This window comes from Alternaria dauci, chromosome 5, assembly GCF_042100115.1.
Source record: "Alternaria dauci strain A2016 chromosome 5, whole genome shotgun sequence".
Taxonomy (NCBI): Eukaryota; Fungi; Ascomycota; class Dothideomycetes; order Pleosporales; family Pleosporaceae; genus Alternaria; species Alternaria dauci.
In genome coordinates this window covers 1,124,913-1,138,384 of record NC_091276.1, presented here as the reverse complement: position 1 = coordinate 1,138,384, position 13,472 = coordinate 1,124,913, and the positions used below count along the sequence as shown (strand labels likewise).

Below are 13,472 nucleotides of genomic sequence, written 5' to 3'. Positions count from 1 at the left end.
GTGTCTATTTGGGAAGAAAGGCTGGGAAAGTATGGGGACGGCGGAAACGGCGTTTTCAGTGGGGATTTTGGGTGTGATAGAGTCATGGGTAGGTGGAGTGATGCTGAAGGAGGCTATTGAGTCGGTGGGATGGAAGGGATATCTGTGATGCAGATTCTGAAGTACACTATTGAGATTTCTGTCAAGCTGCTTACATTACCTTAGCGCTGCACAGAAAGGAGAAATAGTGCTCAAGAACCACATGATCGCTCCTTACAACCGTCTAGGTCAAAGGGAATGTGTCTTCGAAAAGAAAATGACCATAAAATTACATGTTCAACTACTGATCCCTAAAACCCTAGTATCATAGAAAGTAAGACTAAGAGAGAGAGAAAATCGAGGAAGTGACTACCGGAGCGATCCCGCTTTTCTCAAAACGCCCAACAAACCACCCTGAAGATGACTAAACGCCAGACCAAATGACAAAGGAGAACGTGGATCCCTGACCACCAATTCCAATGTGGAAATCCCAATCTCCTGTCGAGGCAATGCACAATGATCAATCCAAATCTTTCAGTCGCAACGGAAGGACAGTCACCTATGCCTTACCCTTCTTGGCAAGGTAGTATGTCAACAAGTTTAGATGCTGTTCCCTTGCACCAGCAACGACTTTCCAGAAACCTCCATCCTCTTTCGCGCCGTCTGATCCGTTGATACGCTCGTGTAGTGCGACACAGAACTCAATGTCTGCTTTTCGCACATCGGCGTCCTGATCATCCATGCAACGTACGGCTAGTCTGCCTAGACGCGCAGTCTGCTCAGGTGATAGTGTAATGTTCTTAGCGCCGCTCATCTGAACAAGGGACGCAAGTGTGCTCAACGCCATGGTTGTGGAGCGGGTCGCCGATTGGCCAGGCTGGGAAGAGATGGAAGACTTGGAGTTCGGCGAAGACGTCGGGGTCGATGCAGGTGTGCCCTCAATCATTGCGAGAACAGTATTAAGGCAATCCAAAGTCTGGCCATACTTGACAATCTCATCTGCGGTCGCCTCAAGGTCAATAGCCATGTGCGATGTGTTTTCGTACTGCGCCTTTGTCCGCAGGATAGTACGTAGTACGCGAGAGTAATACTTTGCAGTTTCCTTGCGATAGAGAGAGAGCAACGCACGAATCGTTGCTAGAGCCTGTACCTTTAGGTTGACAGCCTTCATCTGGGGTGCCTTCAATTCGTGAACTGGGGCCTCGAGGAAATCAAGGCATGCCAGTAAAAGCCTGCCAAAGTTCTCGTCATTCGGTCCCCAAATTTCTTGGTTCGACTTGACCATGTCCTGCATGCGTCGGAACATGTGAGCCTCAACTGTACGTCCTTCGATCTTCTTAATGCCGCTTGCGAGTAGCTGTCGGTTCTTAAGCACTTCAGCATTGTTCGTGTCGTAGCTTTCCGTGTGTAAGACACTTCCTGTGCTGTTCGTCTTGTGGTGACCACGTGGGCGCTCTTCGTTCCCGTTACCCATCATGATATCGCTTGACATGCTTCCGGTGCTTTGGCGGCGCTCGTTGGCCTTCTCGTTGATGGGAAGCTCTTCGAGGACCTGCTTCTCTGACCCATTCTTGACGGGTGTGTGTTCCTCGCCAACAAATGGATCTTCAAACACTTGAACTTCATCTCCGGCGTCGGTACCACGAGTGCTTGGTCGATCTGGGGACCTTATGCGTGGGCTGCGCGTTGAAGAGCGTAGACTTGCGCTCTCTAAGTGACCCATGGACTTCGGACTTCTCAGCGCTGCGGCACGAGGGCTGGGTATTGGTAATCGACCGACTGACTTTCTCGGCTTTGGAGGCGTGTCGTGTGTGGATTGTGTTGTCGGTCGCGCAAGATTAGGAATGACCATAGTAAAATTGTCTTCATCCCCAACATCCACAGCTTCATCGTCCACAGATACGCTTCCACCCAGCCCATTTCTTGCTCGGAATGGAATAGTACCACCATCGTGGTGGCTTTGCGATCGGACCCAAGGCTTCACCATTGTCAAATCTTCTTCTTTGGCAGGGCTTACAGCCGGGCTCTCGCGACGAGAGCTCATGCTGGGGGATTTGCCATGGGCAGCGGGTTGGCCGATTCTAGACTTTGGACGCGCCGGACTGACATTCGGGCTGTTCTGCGTTTGCGCTCGTGGCCTCACATTGTTCTTCGGCACAGCAGGCTTCTTAGCTGTTGGTGCAGCAGGCGTCTTCTCTGGGGTCATTGAAGGCGTCACTTTTCCTGGTCGTCGAACAGCGTATGGATCGGCTGTCGCTGGCCTGTTCAATTCTGGTCGTCGGACAGGACGACGAACGGTGCCCGACATCAACGAACCGGTACCCGTAGAATTCTTCAGTGCTGATTTCGTTGACTCTCCAGACATCGCCGAGGGTGGTCGTGCTGGACCTGAGGAAGCCGTAGACAGGTTCGATGTTGTTCTCGCGCCTAGCGACTTGGCTGATTGTGATGTTGGTACTGGTGAATAACTGGCAGCAGCAGAGTTGGGGCGTTCGGGGACACCCTTCGCGGCCGCCAGTTTGGCTCTCCTTTGTTCAGCAATCTTCTCCTTCAGGGCGTTCCGCGAAGCACCTGGACCTATCGATTTCGAGAAGGAAGCTGTGCTGGTGGACGACGAGACGGCGCCGCCATTCGGGTTGTTCGGATCCTTTTCGAGTGCGGTTTTCTCTCGTTTGTCAAGCGTATCGAACATCCTGAGAATCGTGTTAGTGACTTCTACATCGTTGGTTCTCTATGAGCAAGCTTACTTCTCGGCTCTCTGAGGCCATACCAAAGCGTATGTCCAATAGGCGCTTCGGTATGCCTCACGCACCTTGGGATTAGCGTCAGTGACGCCTCTGCGGATCAACGTGTCCAATGTCTCCAGGCCTCCAGAGTGTTCAATATGCGAAGTGTGTCTCTTAATCAAAGTCTTCGCCCAAGTTGCCGAGTGAGTTCGTGGTTGTACGTTCTTGTCTTGGGAGGCCATGGCTACATGCTGCAATACACGACTGTTGTATGATACGCTCTGGAATATGGTATCTACTGTGACGGCTCCGTTTTGCGCTGCAATATTCTTCGTGGCTCCACACATCTTGATGAAGGATTGCAGGAGGATTTCAGCCCAGGGGTCGATGGCGGATCCGAGTGTTTTCCCGAGCTCCTGAACCAGCAGACAGCCATTGGTGGACATGGTCGTTCGGAGAGAGTTGGCGACCTTGAGTATACCGTCCAGAAGCGACTTGATGCCTGCGACGAATGTAGCGTGGAACTCATGGGGTGCGTTGCCCTTCAATATGCGTCTCAACTTGGTGCAGTTCTTGTCTCTGGCGAGCCAGTTTCCCTCGCTTTCTTTTCCTTCGTAGCAAGGCGCCATGTCGCGGAAGACATCGTCCAGCTCGCGCTGTGTGTAGATGTGTATGGGGTCCATGACTACAACTTCAGCCGGAGGAGGCTGCTCGCCTGCAAAGCTGTCTGCCAATCCGGCATCGGGATGTATTGTCTCGGCGCGTTTGGTTGGAATGGGCCGGGCGATGGGGACGGGCGGTTGCACGGGGGCGGCATCTGTACCTTTGGACATGGCGTCGTCGTCGAGGTGGGTTGTGATGTAGGTAGCGATGGCTTTTCGGACGTTCAGGGCGACAAGTTGCTTCTTGAGATTTGCTTTGGCGTGTTCTGGTGCGTGACTATTGTGATGTCAGTCGCTACCATGGCGCAGTATGGCCGCCAATTGACCTACCCAAAGAGATCCACCACGGCCTTCTTCGCGGTGTCGCGCACGCCAGCGTCCGCGTCTTCGAGGTTGGCCACGAATTGGTTGGAGTAGCTCTTGAAAGGGAGGCCTTCAGTCTTGTTCATCTGTCATGAGCGAAGCGTTAGCACATTGCCCCCCATTCCCGATGCGCAACGGGGGTAAACAAACCTTGACCACCCACAACATGGCAGATTCTTTGGCGCGAGGATTGGTGCTCTTGGCTGCCTCGTGCATCAGCTCGTCGATTTCGGTAGGGCATAGATAGTGCAGATCAGCCAGAATCTGCGAGGCGGCGCTGCGATGGCTTTCGCGCGCATCGCCCAACTTGTCGGCGAGAATGGAACATAGTATCGGCGACTGTGACGTAAGAATCGACGTCTCCTTCTGCAGTTGCAGGCGCTTGATAAAGTGGCTCAGTGTCGAGAAGCCCGTGGAGACGAGGGCGGCCGAGGTGGCGGCAGTGCAGGCGATGCGGATGCATTCGAAGATGGGAGCCTGACAGCTTTCAGGGACCCGGTTGTGCTTGATGCTCGACTTGAGCGTGCCAAACAGGGCAAGTCGAGACTGGACGTCCGTCGACGGTTTCTGGAGTGCCTTGAGCAGATCCGACGTCTCTTTCTCCATTGTGGGCGCAAATTGGCCCTGTGTTCACGAGAATTCTGCGATGCTGGAGGCGGGGTTTGTTGTGACCTGCAATGTTTATGGGACGCAACTGCCCTGGGTTCACGCTACTGGTACGTCGCCGAGCAACCGTCCGTGCGCACCGCCGCTTACCCCAGGCACGCTCAATGATCCACCCTCCTGCGAAGCTTCGCAAGACGATGCGAACAGCTGGTCAATGAACGCGGGGCTGCCTTCGAGTCTGCTTTGCGCTTCACGTCAGGTTGCAGATGACACGACCTGACTGAGACTTTCTTCCTTGCCACGTCAGTGACCAAGACAGCAACACTACGGCAAATCACTCAAGCGGGGCCGTGGCAACTGAAAGTGATAGGTCTTTACGCCGGATGCGCGGGCTGCATAAGGGGAACAACGTTTCGAAAAGAGCCGAATGGGAACAAACAACAACAAAGGATTTTAAGCGAATAAGTGGTTTCATTGTGAGCTATTGGCTAGCATTGACCCTGTGTAAATGGCAGAGGCCTTCTCTGTGTCCATACAAGCCTATCATGACATCTACGACTCCTTGTTCTGGGCATTCCTCTCGTCCCAGACACCGACAGCTTCCTCAGCAGCCTTGACACCGCTGAGCGCCATGGCGCCAAAGGTAGGTCCCATGCGGTTGGCGCCATCGACCTCACTGAGTTCCATGCCGCCAACAATCAGACCGGGCACAATCTCGCGAGTCCGCTTGACGATGGCATCTTCAGCGGTACGCATGTCGAGGCCACGCATCCCACCGAGCTTCTCAATCTGCTGCATGGACACGAGGCGCTTGACGGAGAAGGCACCGAAAGGACCATCATGGCCGGTGGTCGAGATGACGAGCGGTGCATTGATGGTGTTGGGGTCCATGCAAGATTGATCTGCGAAAAATAAGCAAGAGCCGACAAAAGTAAATGGTACAACATACCATCGTGATGCATCGAGACAAGAGTCCAGTTGGTGACAACACCGGCGATGCGGACTGCATTGGGGTCGCTCGAGGTAGGAGCTGGGCGAGTGATGAGGTCCTCAACAGCTGTAGCGTTGAACAGCTTGACGTTGGGGAACTGCAACACCTTGGACAGCAAGGTCGATGTAAAGAGTGCTGCATGCTTTACGACGACAAAGTCACCTTCGTCCTCATACGGCACGCCAATCTCGTTCAAGAAGAGCTCAGCAGGCTTGCGCATGACCATGGCGCTGAAGAGCTGGCCGCCGAGCCAGGCGCCACCACCAGGAGCAACGCCAGCTTCAACAATAGCAATCTTCAGGTCAGGCCGCTTGGTCGCAAGCGTGAATGCGGCAGACAAGCCGCATGAACCAGCGCCGACGATGACAATGTCCGACTCGGCGTAGGTATCGAGATCGTTGAAGTAACGGCGGGTCATCGCACGAGACACCTGCGATTCGCGAATGGGAGCAAAGGTAAACTTCTCCCAGTTGTTCTCCAGTTCGGCGACAGTCTTGGCCTGGCTGTTGGCCGCAGCTTTGACAGCGAGGTCCTTCTTGTTGCCCATGTCGTTGATAGCAACTGGGGCTTCGTAGATGGCGGCGGGGGGAGACATGCTGAAAGATGTTCAAGGGTCGAAACCTGTGAAATGTTAAGTCTGTTCCACCCAGGGGGAGACAGCGCAGAGCATGATCCTTTTCGCAGGTATTATCCTGATCAAGTTCGAAACCGTATAATCTCAGAACGAACCCAGCAGTGCCAGTCCACCACGCTGACGTAGATTAACCACGACAGTTTGGTAGACAAACGCTGCTGGGAACGAACACCGGTTCATGCAGTATACTTAGCTGTGAAAGTACCTAGGTGACTTGAGGACAACGCCCACGTGCGGAACATGTTCTGCATCGTGGTTGCCATACTTGGTAGAGGTATCTGTACCACGGTCAGCCTATAGTCTCAGATGTTGAAGCAGTGGATGAGTACGGATACTGATTTGATTGAATTGAACTCTGCAAAGACAGTTGGACTGTTGGAAGGCAAAGGAAACTACGAGGGGCAGACTGAACGAGAGGTTTAAATATCTCAAGGTACCCCGCCGTCCCGGCCATGAATATCCTCAGTCATCCGTTGAGGTGGGGTAGCTGTAGCTATGTGCGTATGAATTGCTCGAATACACAAGGACCCACTATATCGTACCGCGTCTGGATCCACGAGTTCAGCGCCGCGGAGTATCTGATTAGCGTAAATGGTATGTGGTGACAGGGTCCCGCATTAGTAGCCTAAAATCGGACGCAGCTCTGAGCAATAGATCAACGTCGAGAAGGACCGACCCACACAACGCGGGAAAATGAAGAGCACACATGCCTGTGCAATGGATGCAGTAGCCGTAACTTCGATCGTGATTCGAGGAGAGAATTGATCAATGTTGTTGTTCTTGTGTGATGGCGTAAAAATTGCTTCAGACGAGCTACCTTGGCATTGCAACTTTGTCCGAGAAGCGACATTACTACTACAACTGTATGGGAGATTCGGCGTTGCACTACGGCGGTCATCTTTGATAACTGAAGAAATACCAATGTTTGAACGCAGGTTTTCTAGGCTCAATATTGTATGCGAGGGACCAAATGCATATCTGTTCCGTAGCCAGAGACTTACACTAGTAGAATGCATCAAATGCAATTGAAACTACGCAGCAGAATTTCCAGTTAGCGGGGCTCAAAGAGAAAGAATCCAGTCACTTGGTTGCCCATGTCTTCATATAGGCTGGCAAACTTAATCGTGTACCAGAGGCAGGGTACTCTGCTTGACTCAATAAGGTTGATCGCGATCTGACCAGCAGATAAGGTTGACAGGGACGGCGACGACGGAGTTTGAGTCAGGACAGAGGCATGTCAGATACTGATTGCCAGCAGTTTAACGTGCTGATCATACTGGATGTGGTGGCGGACGGCAGAGAGCGACAAAGGGCATCCGAATGTCAGGCCGTCAGGTAACGACAGGGACATATGCCCAGGAGAGCCTCGGTGTCGCGACAAGTGTAGCTGAGACAGACGTGCGGCGACTGTCTTGGGATATGTGGTACGTGGCACTTGTTTTCGTCCGACGATATGCCTCGTATGGGAAGGCAAGGTGTTGGTATTTGGGAGAGCACGAATCGTGTTTGGGCGCTGACTCTGGAGGCGGCAGGCAGATCAGCAGGGACCGTCCGGCTGGATGAAACGCGTCTGTGTACGCCTCGTTATTCCCGTTTGTTTCAGGATCGTGGCAGAGGGATACCGAGGGAATGAACAAGTGCCGATTGGTAAGTATTCTTCCGACGTGTGCAGAATGATGAGGAACTGTTCACACAGATATCGACTGCATGCGAGGATCATGGTTGGTTGTGCGCGGATGCCGAGAACTCCAAGAGACGGAACCTCGACAGCGCGGTGCGATGGACAGCATTTTGGGACTGATGGCAGGGCCTTGTTAGCGTCGTTGACGTCGGAGCTGTTCGAAATAGAGACACGGGTGTTTTGCGGGGAATGAACGCGTCCTTAATCTCTCGAGGCCGCCAACACTTTCCGCCAGGCAGGGTGCGCTCACCTGATATCCAGTGCTGAAACACGCAGTTGACACTGTCGGGTGCGCACATGTTTGTCAGGCACCAAGTGGTTGAAGTTGGTGGTAGGCCACTAAAGCGGCCGCGTTCCTGCATGATCTAATGCCAGACATGTGTGCAGCGCAGATGACGGACATGTCGACGCTGATGGGGGCACGCCAGGGGAAAGGCCTCTCTGATTGCGTCAGCTATTCTGGGAAGCCGGGAAAGACTCGAGAGGGCCATGGTTTGATTAGTCCACTGCGGGGAGAATTGGTGTTATTAATCAGGCCCGTGATGCTGACGATGATGTCGCCTTGCTGAAGGGTGGTCAGAGAGATGGGGAGTCAAAGTATATGCCATGCCATGCTATGCCATGCCGTGCCGTGCCATGACACGCGCCACGCCACACGGTCAGCCAGTCTACACGCTACCGACTGCCAGACGACAGAGGGCTAGAGATGAATCCAGACCGAGCAATGCTGGCGGCGCATTTTGCAAATTATAGGCGCAGCAGGAGTAATTAACGGGCCTTTGGTGTAGGAAGGAGCCCACGATCTGCGATGGCGCGTGCTTGGCAGGGCCTCTGCGCACGTCGTAATAGCGTTGGTGGAGCTGGAGTCGCAGCCCGGTCTCGAAAGCTGACCACTTTGCGTCTTCGCCTTGGGACGTGTTTTGGAGTTTCCATGGTCGTGCTCCCGTGTGCGGCACATGCTAAGCGCCTCAAGCACAGCCGGCAAGTTGATCGCTGAAGCAGCAGTCGATGCGAGGCAGGGCCCAATCTCGCAGAGGCTGATATACGCTTTCACTCGATATCGCATGCGGTCCCCTGCTGCATGGATTCGTCTGCCGCGTATCTTCCTCCCAGGACCCTGAAGGCGCACTAACCCGCCCATTGGCTATTCACCTCCACACCACCACACGCCTGAGAGGACCGACGCCTGCGAGGTGCACCTGTCTCGTCGACCGACCAGCCCTCGTCGCGCACAGAAGCCGTTCGCGAGTGCACCGACGCTCCTTCCGGCTGCTGACTTTTGCTTTTGCGCCGTTTCCACTCTTGACCTGTCTCTCGCCCGGCCTGGTACCGCTGTCGTGGAGCGAACTTTTGGCATCGCCCAGACGACCGACGGAACCACACCACGGCCACGACGACCTGTGCCCGTCTGCGAATTGCCCCTTGCACTCCTGCACACGCCCGCCGACCACCACGCGCCAGCACTCGCGCTGCCCGCCACCATTGTCCCTTCACCGACACACATCTATTGCTAGCACACCATGGAGAGCCCCGGGGCCTACCCAGAGTCTCCCATCGACGACGAGGTCGTATATCCGTGCAAGGGATGCGGAGAGGTATGACCCGCCGCCACGCCAGTCTCGCTTCAATCGCTCATACCAAGTCTAGATACTCGAGGAAGGCAAGGCCTTTGAACTGGGTATGTGTTCCCCACCACCACCACCATCACCACCACTCACCCCAGACCACCTTCCGAGCATGTCGTGTGCTAACATTGCCCAGCCGGGAACCGATGGCACATCGACTGCTTCCGCTGCAACACGTGCGGCACCCTCCTCGACTCGGATGCGAACCTGCTGCTGCTCGGCGACGGCTCTCTGATATGCAACAACTGCACATACAGCTGCAACCATTGCGGCAACAAAATCGAGGATCTGGCCATCTTGACCGGCGACCAGGCCTTCTGTGCCAACTGCTTCAGGTGCCGGAATTGCAAGCGCAAGATTGAGAACCTGCGCTATGCCCGCACTTCCCAGGGCATCTTCTGCATGTCCTGCCATGAGTCGCTCATGGCTCGACGGCGCAAGAAATCCAAAAAGCCACCCTCAGTCGCTCCCAAGGTGGACAAGTCCTTGCCTGCTCTGCCTCCCCAGGAGCAGCCGACATCTACCTTTACCCCAGACCTCGACACGCCATCTGATGTCTTCTCGGAACCCACCACGACCGACGTCTCTCCCAGGCCTCCCCAGCCACGACGGGGCGACTCATCCTCCAACTTCAGACGGGATGCCTCGCCAATTGGTGATGTTTCACGAAGGGGTACGTAAACATCCTTCCGTCTACGCTGATTCCCATGCCTAGCTAACACTTTCATCCACAGACAACACAACACTCCCTGCGACAACATACAACAAGGACAGCAGCACACGTTCAGAACCAGTTGACAACGGCGACGACAGTATTCTCCTCCCCTTCGCTCTAGACCCCAACCCTGCGCCAGGCCCGTCACCGCTTGGCCGACCCATTAGTCGATTCAACGATCAAGCCCTGGGAGCTAAGCCCAGTGGAAACGGCGCCGCTAAGAATGGGCGCGACTACTTCAGCAGGCCGGCTGGCGATCATCGCGAGAAGTTGAAGGAAAACAGCTCCCGAGAAGCCTCCAAAGAGAGACGCCAGACACAAACCACACAGAGCCCGCACATCGTTTTCCAGGAGAAAGGAAGACAGCCTTCAGACACACTAGTCGAGACGCTGAAGAAGAAGAAGAAGGACGGCTCCAACGAATCTCCTTCAGCTGAGTCTCGGTCGAGAAGTCAGCACGCTTCTCCCGCTCCTTCAGCTGCGGAGCCCTTCAAGCTACAGGATGTCCCGAAGAATAAGAAGGCCGAGGCCAAACGCAAGGACTCTGACGAGACACCGTCGCCACAGCCCCAGGAACGAATGCAGTTACATACTCCCTCCAGGAACGACACCATGTCTGCGCGGCTGAGTCGTCCGCTCATCGAGCCTACGTTCACATCTTCTCCACCACTTGGCTCGCAGGACTCACCACAAACCTCGGAATCATCGTTCGGATCTAATCTTGTAGTTGAACGACCTGCGCGTGGGGATTCGCTCAAATCCTCAACTCTGAAACCGTCAGCTCCCATTTCACACAACGAGAGACCAAGCCCGTCACCTACCACACCGACCCTCAGCCATCCCGAGCGAACATCGTCCACGAACATAGCAAGTGCCAATCTCAACGCGGGGCTTGGCATACTCAGTGCTGCGGATTCGCCGTCCTCTAAAACTCCATCCGATCCACCTGCGCTTCCCGCACGTTCAGGTGGGCGTCCTGCACAGCTTTCGGCCGACACATTCACATCTCCACGCGCACCCCCACAACCGCCCACGATACAAAATCACAAGACGAATGAATCTGTCAGCAGTGCCCAGAGCGAGGCATCTCGAGAGGCATACGGCGCTGGTGGCCTGCCCCGGTATAGCCACCAGGGCGATTTCTCCATGGACGAGGACTTCGCGCGCTTGCTTGGAAGCCAGGACGGCAGAGACGATAAAGAGACGGGAGTCTTCAGGAGGGTTTCGAACGCTGTTTCTAAGCATGGACGCAGTTTTAGTGATCGTGGCTCTGTCACGTCGCGAGGTCACAAGAAATGGCCCACAAACGGCTCGATCGACATTAGCAGCCCGACGGTTGCGTCGCCGGATACCAAAGAAGAGGGCGTCAACCTGCGAAACGAGCTGCGCCGCGCTCAGCAGCGGATCGCAGAGCTCGAAGCCGAAAAGAATGGACTACAAGAATCGATGCACAGCGCAGCCGACATCAAGCAAGCGAACACGGTGCTGAGAGAGAAGCGAAACACAATGGCTGTCTTGGATACGCAACGCGAGATGGTGATCCGCGAACTAGAGATCATGACTGAACACCTCAGGAAAGCCAAGAGCAATCAGGGCAACATTGAGATCAATCAACTCAAGTCAGACATTCTCAAAGAGTTTGCAGGCTCGTTGCAGAAACTGAAAGACAATCTGGGGAATCAAATAGAAGACCTCATCACAAAAAGATCGGATTTGACAGAGGAGATCTCAAATCTCATACAGATGAAAGACAAAGGTTTCCAGGAGTACGAATCGCTTACAGCCGCTAATGCCAGACTCTCCGCCATGAACAGGGATCTGGTAGACAACATACAGACGAATCTGAAGAACAACAAGAAGCCTGGACAGAACCTTGACGTAGCTGCGAATGGCCTAGGCATATACAACGCGCAGCAAAAGGGTGGCAAGTCAGAAGTATCTGTAGACGCACAGCCGATACCCCATGAGCACACGTATGCCAATCTCCACGACGACACCGAGGCAACCGTCGCCCAGCCACAGGTCGTCAACATTAGGAAGACGGGAAAACCTACCAAATTTTCAACATGGAAGAAGGGTGGGCAGGCCATTACAAAGAACGTCACCAAGGGCTTCAAGGGCGCTTTCGGTTCCGAGCAGAAGCAGGAGGACTACAACGTCAAGGTCATTGGTACCCCGTACGGCTCTGTGCACTCCGGACCTGACATCGCATCCATGTCCATGTCTAGTTCCATCAAGAGTCGAGACACCATGGATCAAGGTACTCCGCGAGGCTGGTTTGGTGGAAAGCCCGGAAACGTCAGACCCGGCGGGCCACCTCAAGCTTGCTTCAAGCCCATGCAGAACAACAACAACAGTACTGCTAACCTGGCTGCTGCCGACGCCAGTACCGTGCTCTTCGGATCTGATCTGACTGCCCGTTGTGAGTTTGAACGGCAGATGATTCCACGCATTGTCAGTCGATGCATTGAAGAGGTTGAGCTCCGCGGTATGGATGTGGAAGGCATATATCGCAAGAGTGGAGGAACTTCTCAGGTGAACCAAGTTCGCAGTGGCTTCGAGACTGACACGGAGCATGACATCTCAGACCCTGATTTGGACATTCACTCCGTCACTTCTGCGCTGAAGAACTACTTCCGCAGGCTTCCTGTACCGTTGATCACGTATGATGTTTACGATCAGTTCCTGGAAGCGGGCCGTAAGTACATAGCCTTTGAAACACAGGCAAGCACTAACGCATCTACAGAACTTGAGGAGCCGAGTGCGCAAGCCAAGGCTTTATCGGCCGCCGTGAACGAGATTCCCAAGGCTCACCGTGATACACTCCAATTCCTTGTGTTCCACTTGTCGCGTGTTATACAACATGCCAGTGACAACTTGGTATGTATACACAGATTTTGTTCGAAATGCGCAATGACCAACACTTGACAGATGACACCACTAAATGTCGCCGTCGTCTTCGCGCCAACCATCATGCGGCCCATGGACATCCAGCGCGAACTCACCGACGTGCAGCAGCAGCGCGTCGCCGTACAAGCGCTACTGGAAAACTACAAGACAGTTTTTGGTGATGAATAAGATGAGCAGGTTGCTCATAACACTCTGCTAGGGTAGTCAAAGACTTCCTATCCTTCTGTTATATCGTTTCCATCTTCAGCATGTGTATCTACAGCGGGCGTTATGGGCCTGATCTCCAAGAGTTGTTTTGTCCTTGTCTTCGTGTACCATACGAACCTGCACAGTTTTGGAACCTATGTGTATCAAGGGCCGTGAGGTGTATATTGAGGGCAATGATGGAAATTGTTATTATACCCTTGGGCCTTTTCTACTTGGTCGATTGAGCGTAGGCTGCAGTACATAATGAATAGTCGAGATGGTAGTTTCTGCACGCAGACTTCAAGGTCATTCACATGCTCCACAAGGATGTGCTGTTCCTGTGCTTGGCGGTTTC

The 13,472-nt window shown here is 54.0% G+C and overlaps 3 protein-coding genes across 3 annotated transcripts; 1 reads left to right on the top strand and 2 right to left on the bottom strand.

Moving 5' to 3' along the window:
- Nucleotides 1-577: 577 nt before the first annotated feature.
- Nucleotides 578-4,375, bottom strand: ACET3X_005869 (uncharacterized protein; the record flags this gene model as incomplete). The annotated part of the gene is made up of 4 exons (XM_069452019.1): nt 578-2,711; nt 2,766-3,683; nt 3,737-3,855; nt 3,920-4,375. The coding sequence occupies 4 exons, from the start codon at nt 4,373-4,375 to the stop codon at nt 578-580; spliced, it is 3,627 nt and encodes a 1,208-aa protein (XP_069306229.1).
- A 552-nt stretch (nt 4,376-4,927) lies between these two features.
- ACET3X_005868 (uncharacterized protein) lies at nt 4,928-5,913 on the bottom strand (the record flags this gene model as incomplete). Its single annotated transcript, XM_069452018.1, has 2 exons — nt 4,928-5,277; nt 5,325-5,913. The coding sequence occupies 2 exons, from the start codon at nt 5,911-5,913 to the stop codon at nt 4,928-4,930; spliced, it is 939 nt and encodes a 312-aa protein (XP_069306228.1).
- Nucleotides 5,914-8,572: 2,659 nt separating this feature from the next.
- On the top strand, nt 8,573-13,394 carry ACET3X_005867 (uncharacterized protein). The gene is made up of 6 exons (XM_069452016.1): nt 8,573-9,276; nt 9,329-9,359; nt 9,443-9,979; nt 10,041-12,719; nt 12,768-12,901; nt 12,953-13,394. Exons 1-6 carry the CDS (start codon nt 9,202-9,204, stop codon nt 13,097-13,099), a joined length of 3,603 nt encoding a protein of 1,200 aa, XP_069306227.1. The 5' UTR covers nt 8,573-9,201; the 3' UTR covers nt 13,100-13,394.
- Nucleotides 13,395-13,472: the final 78 nt, after the last annotated feature.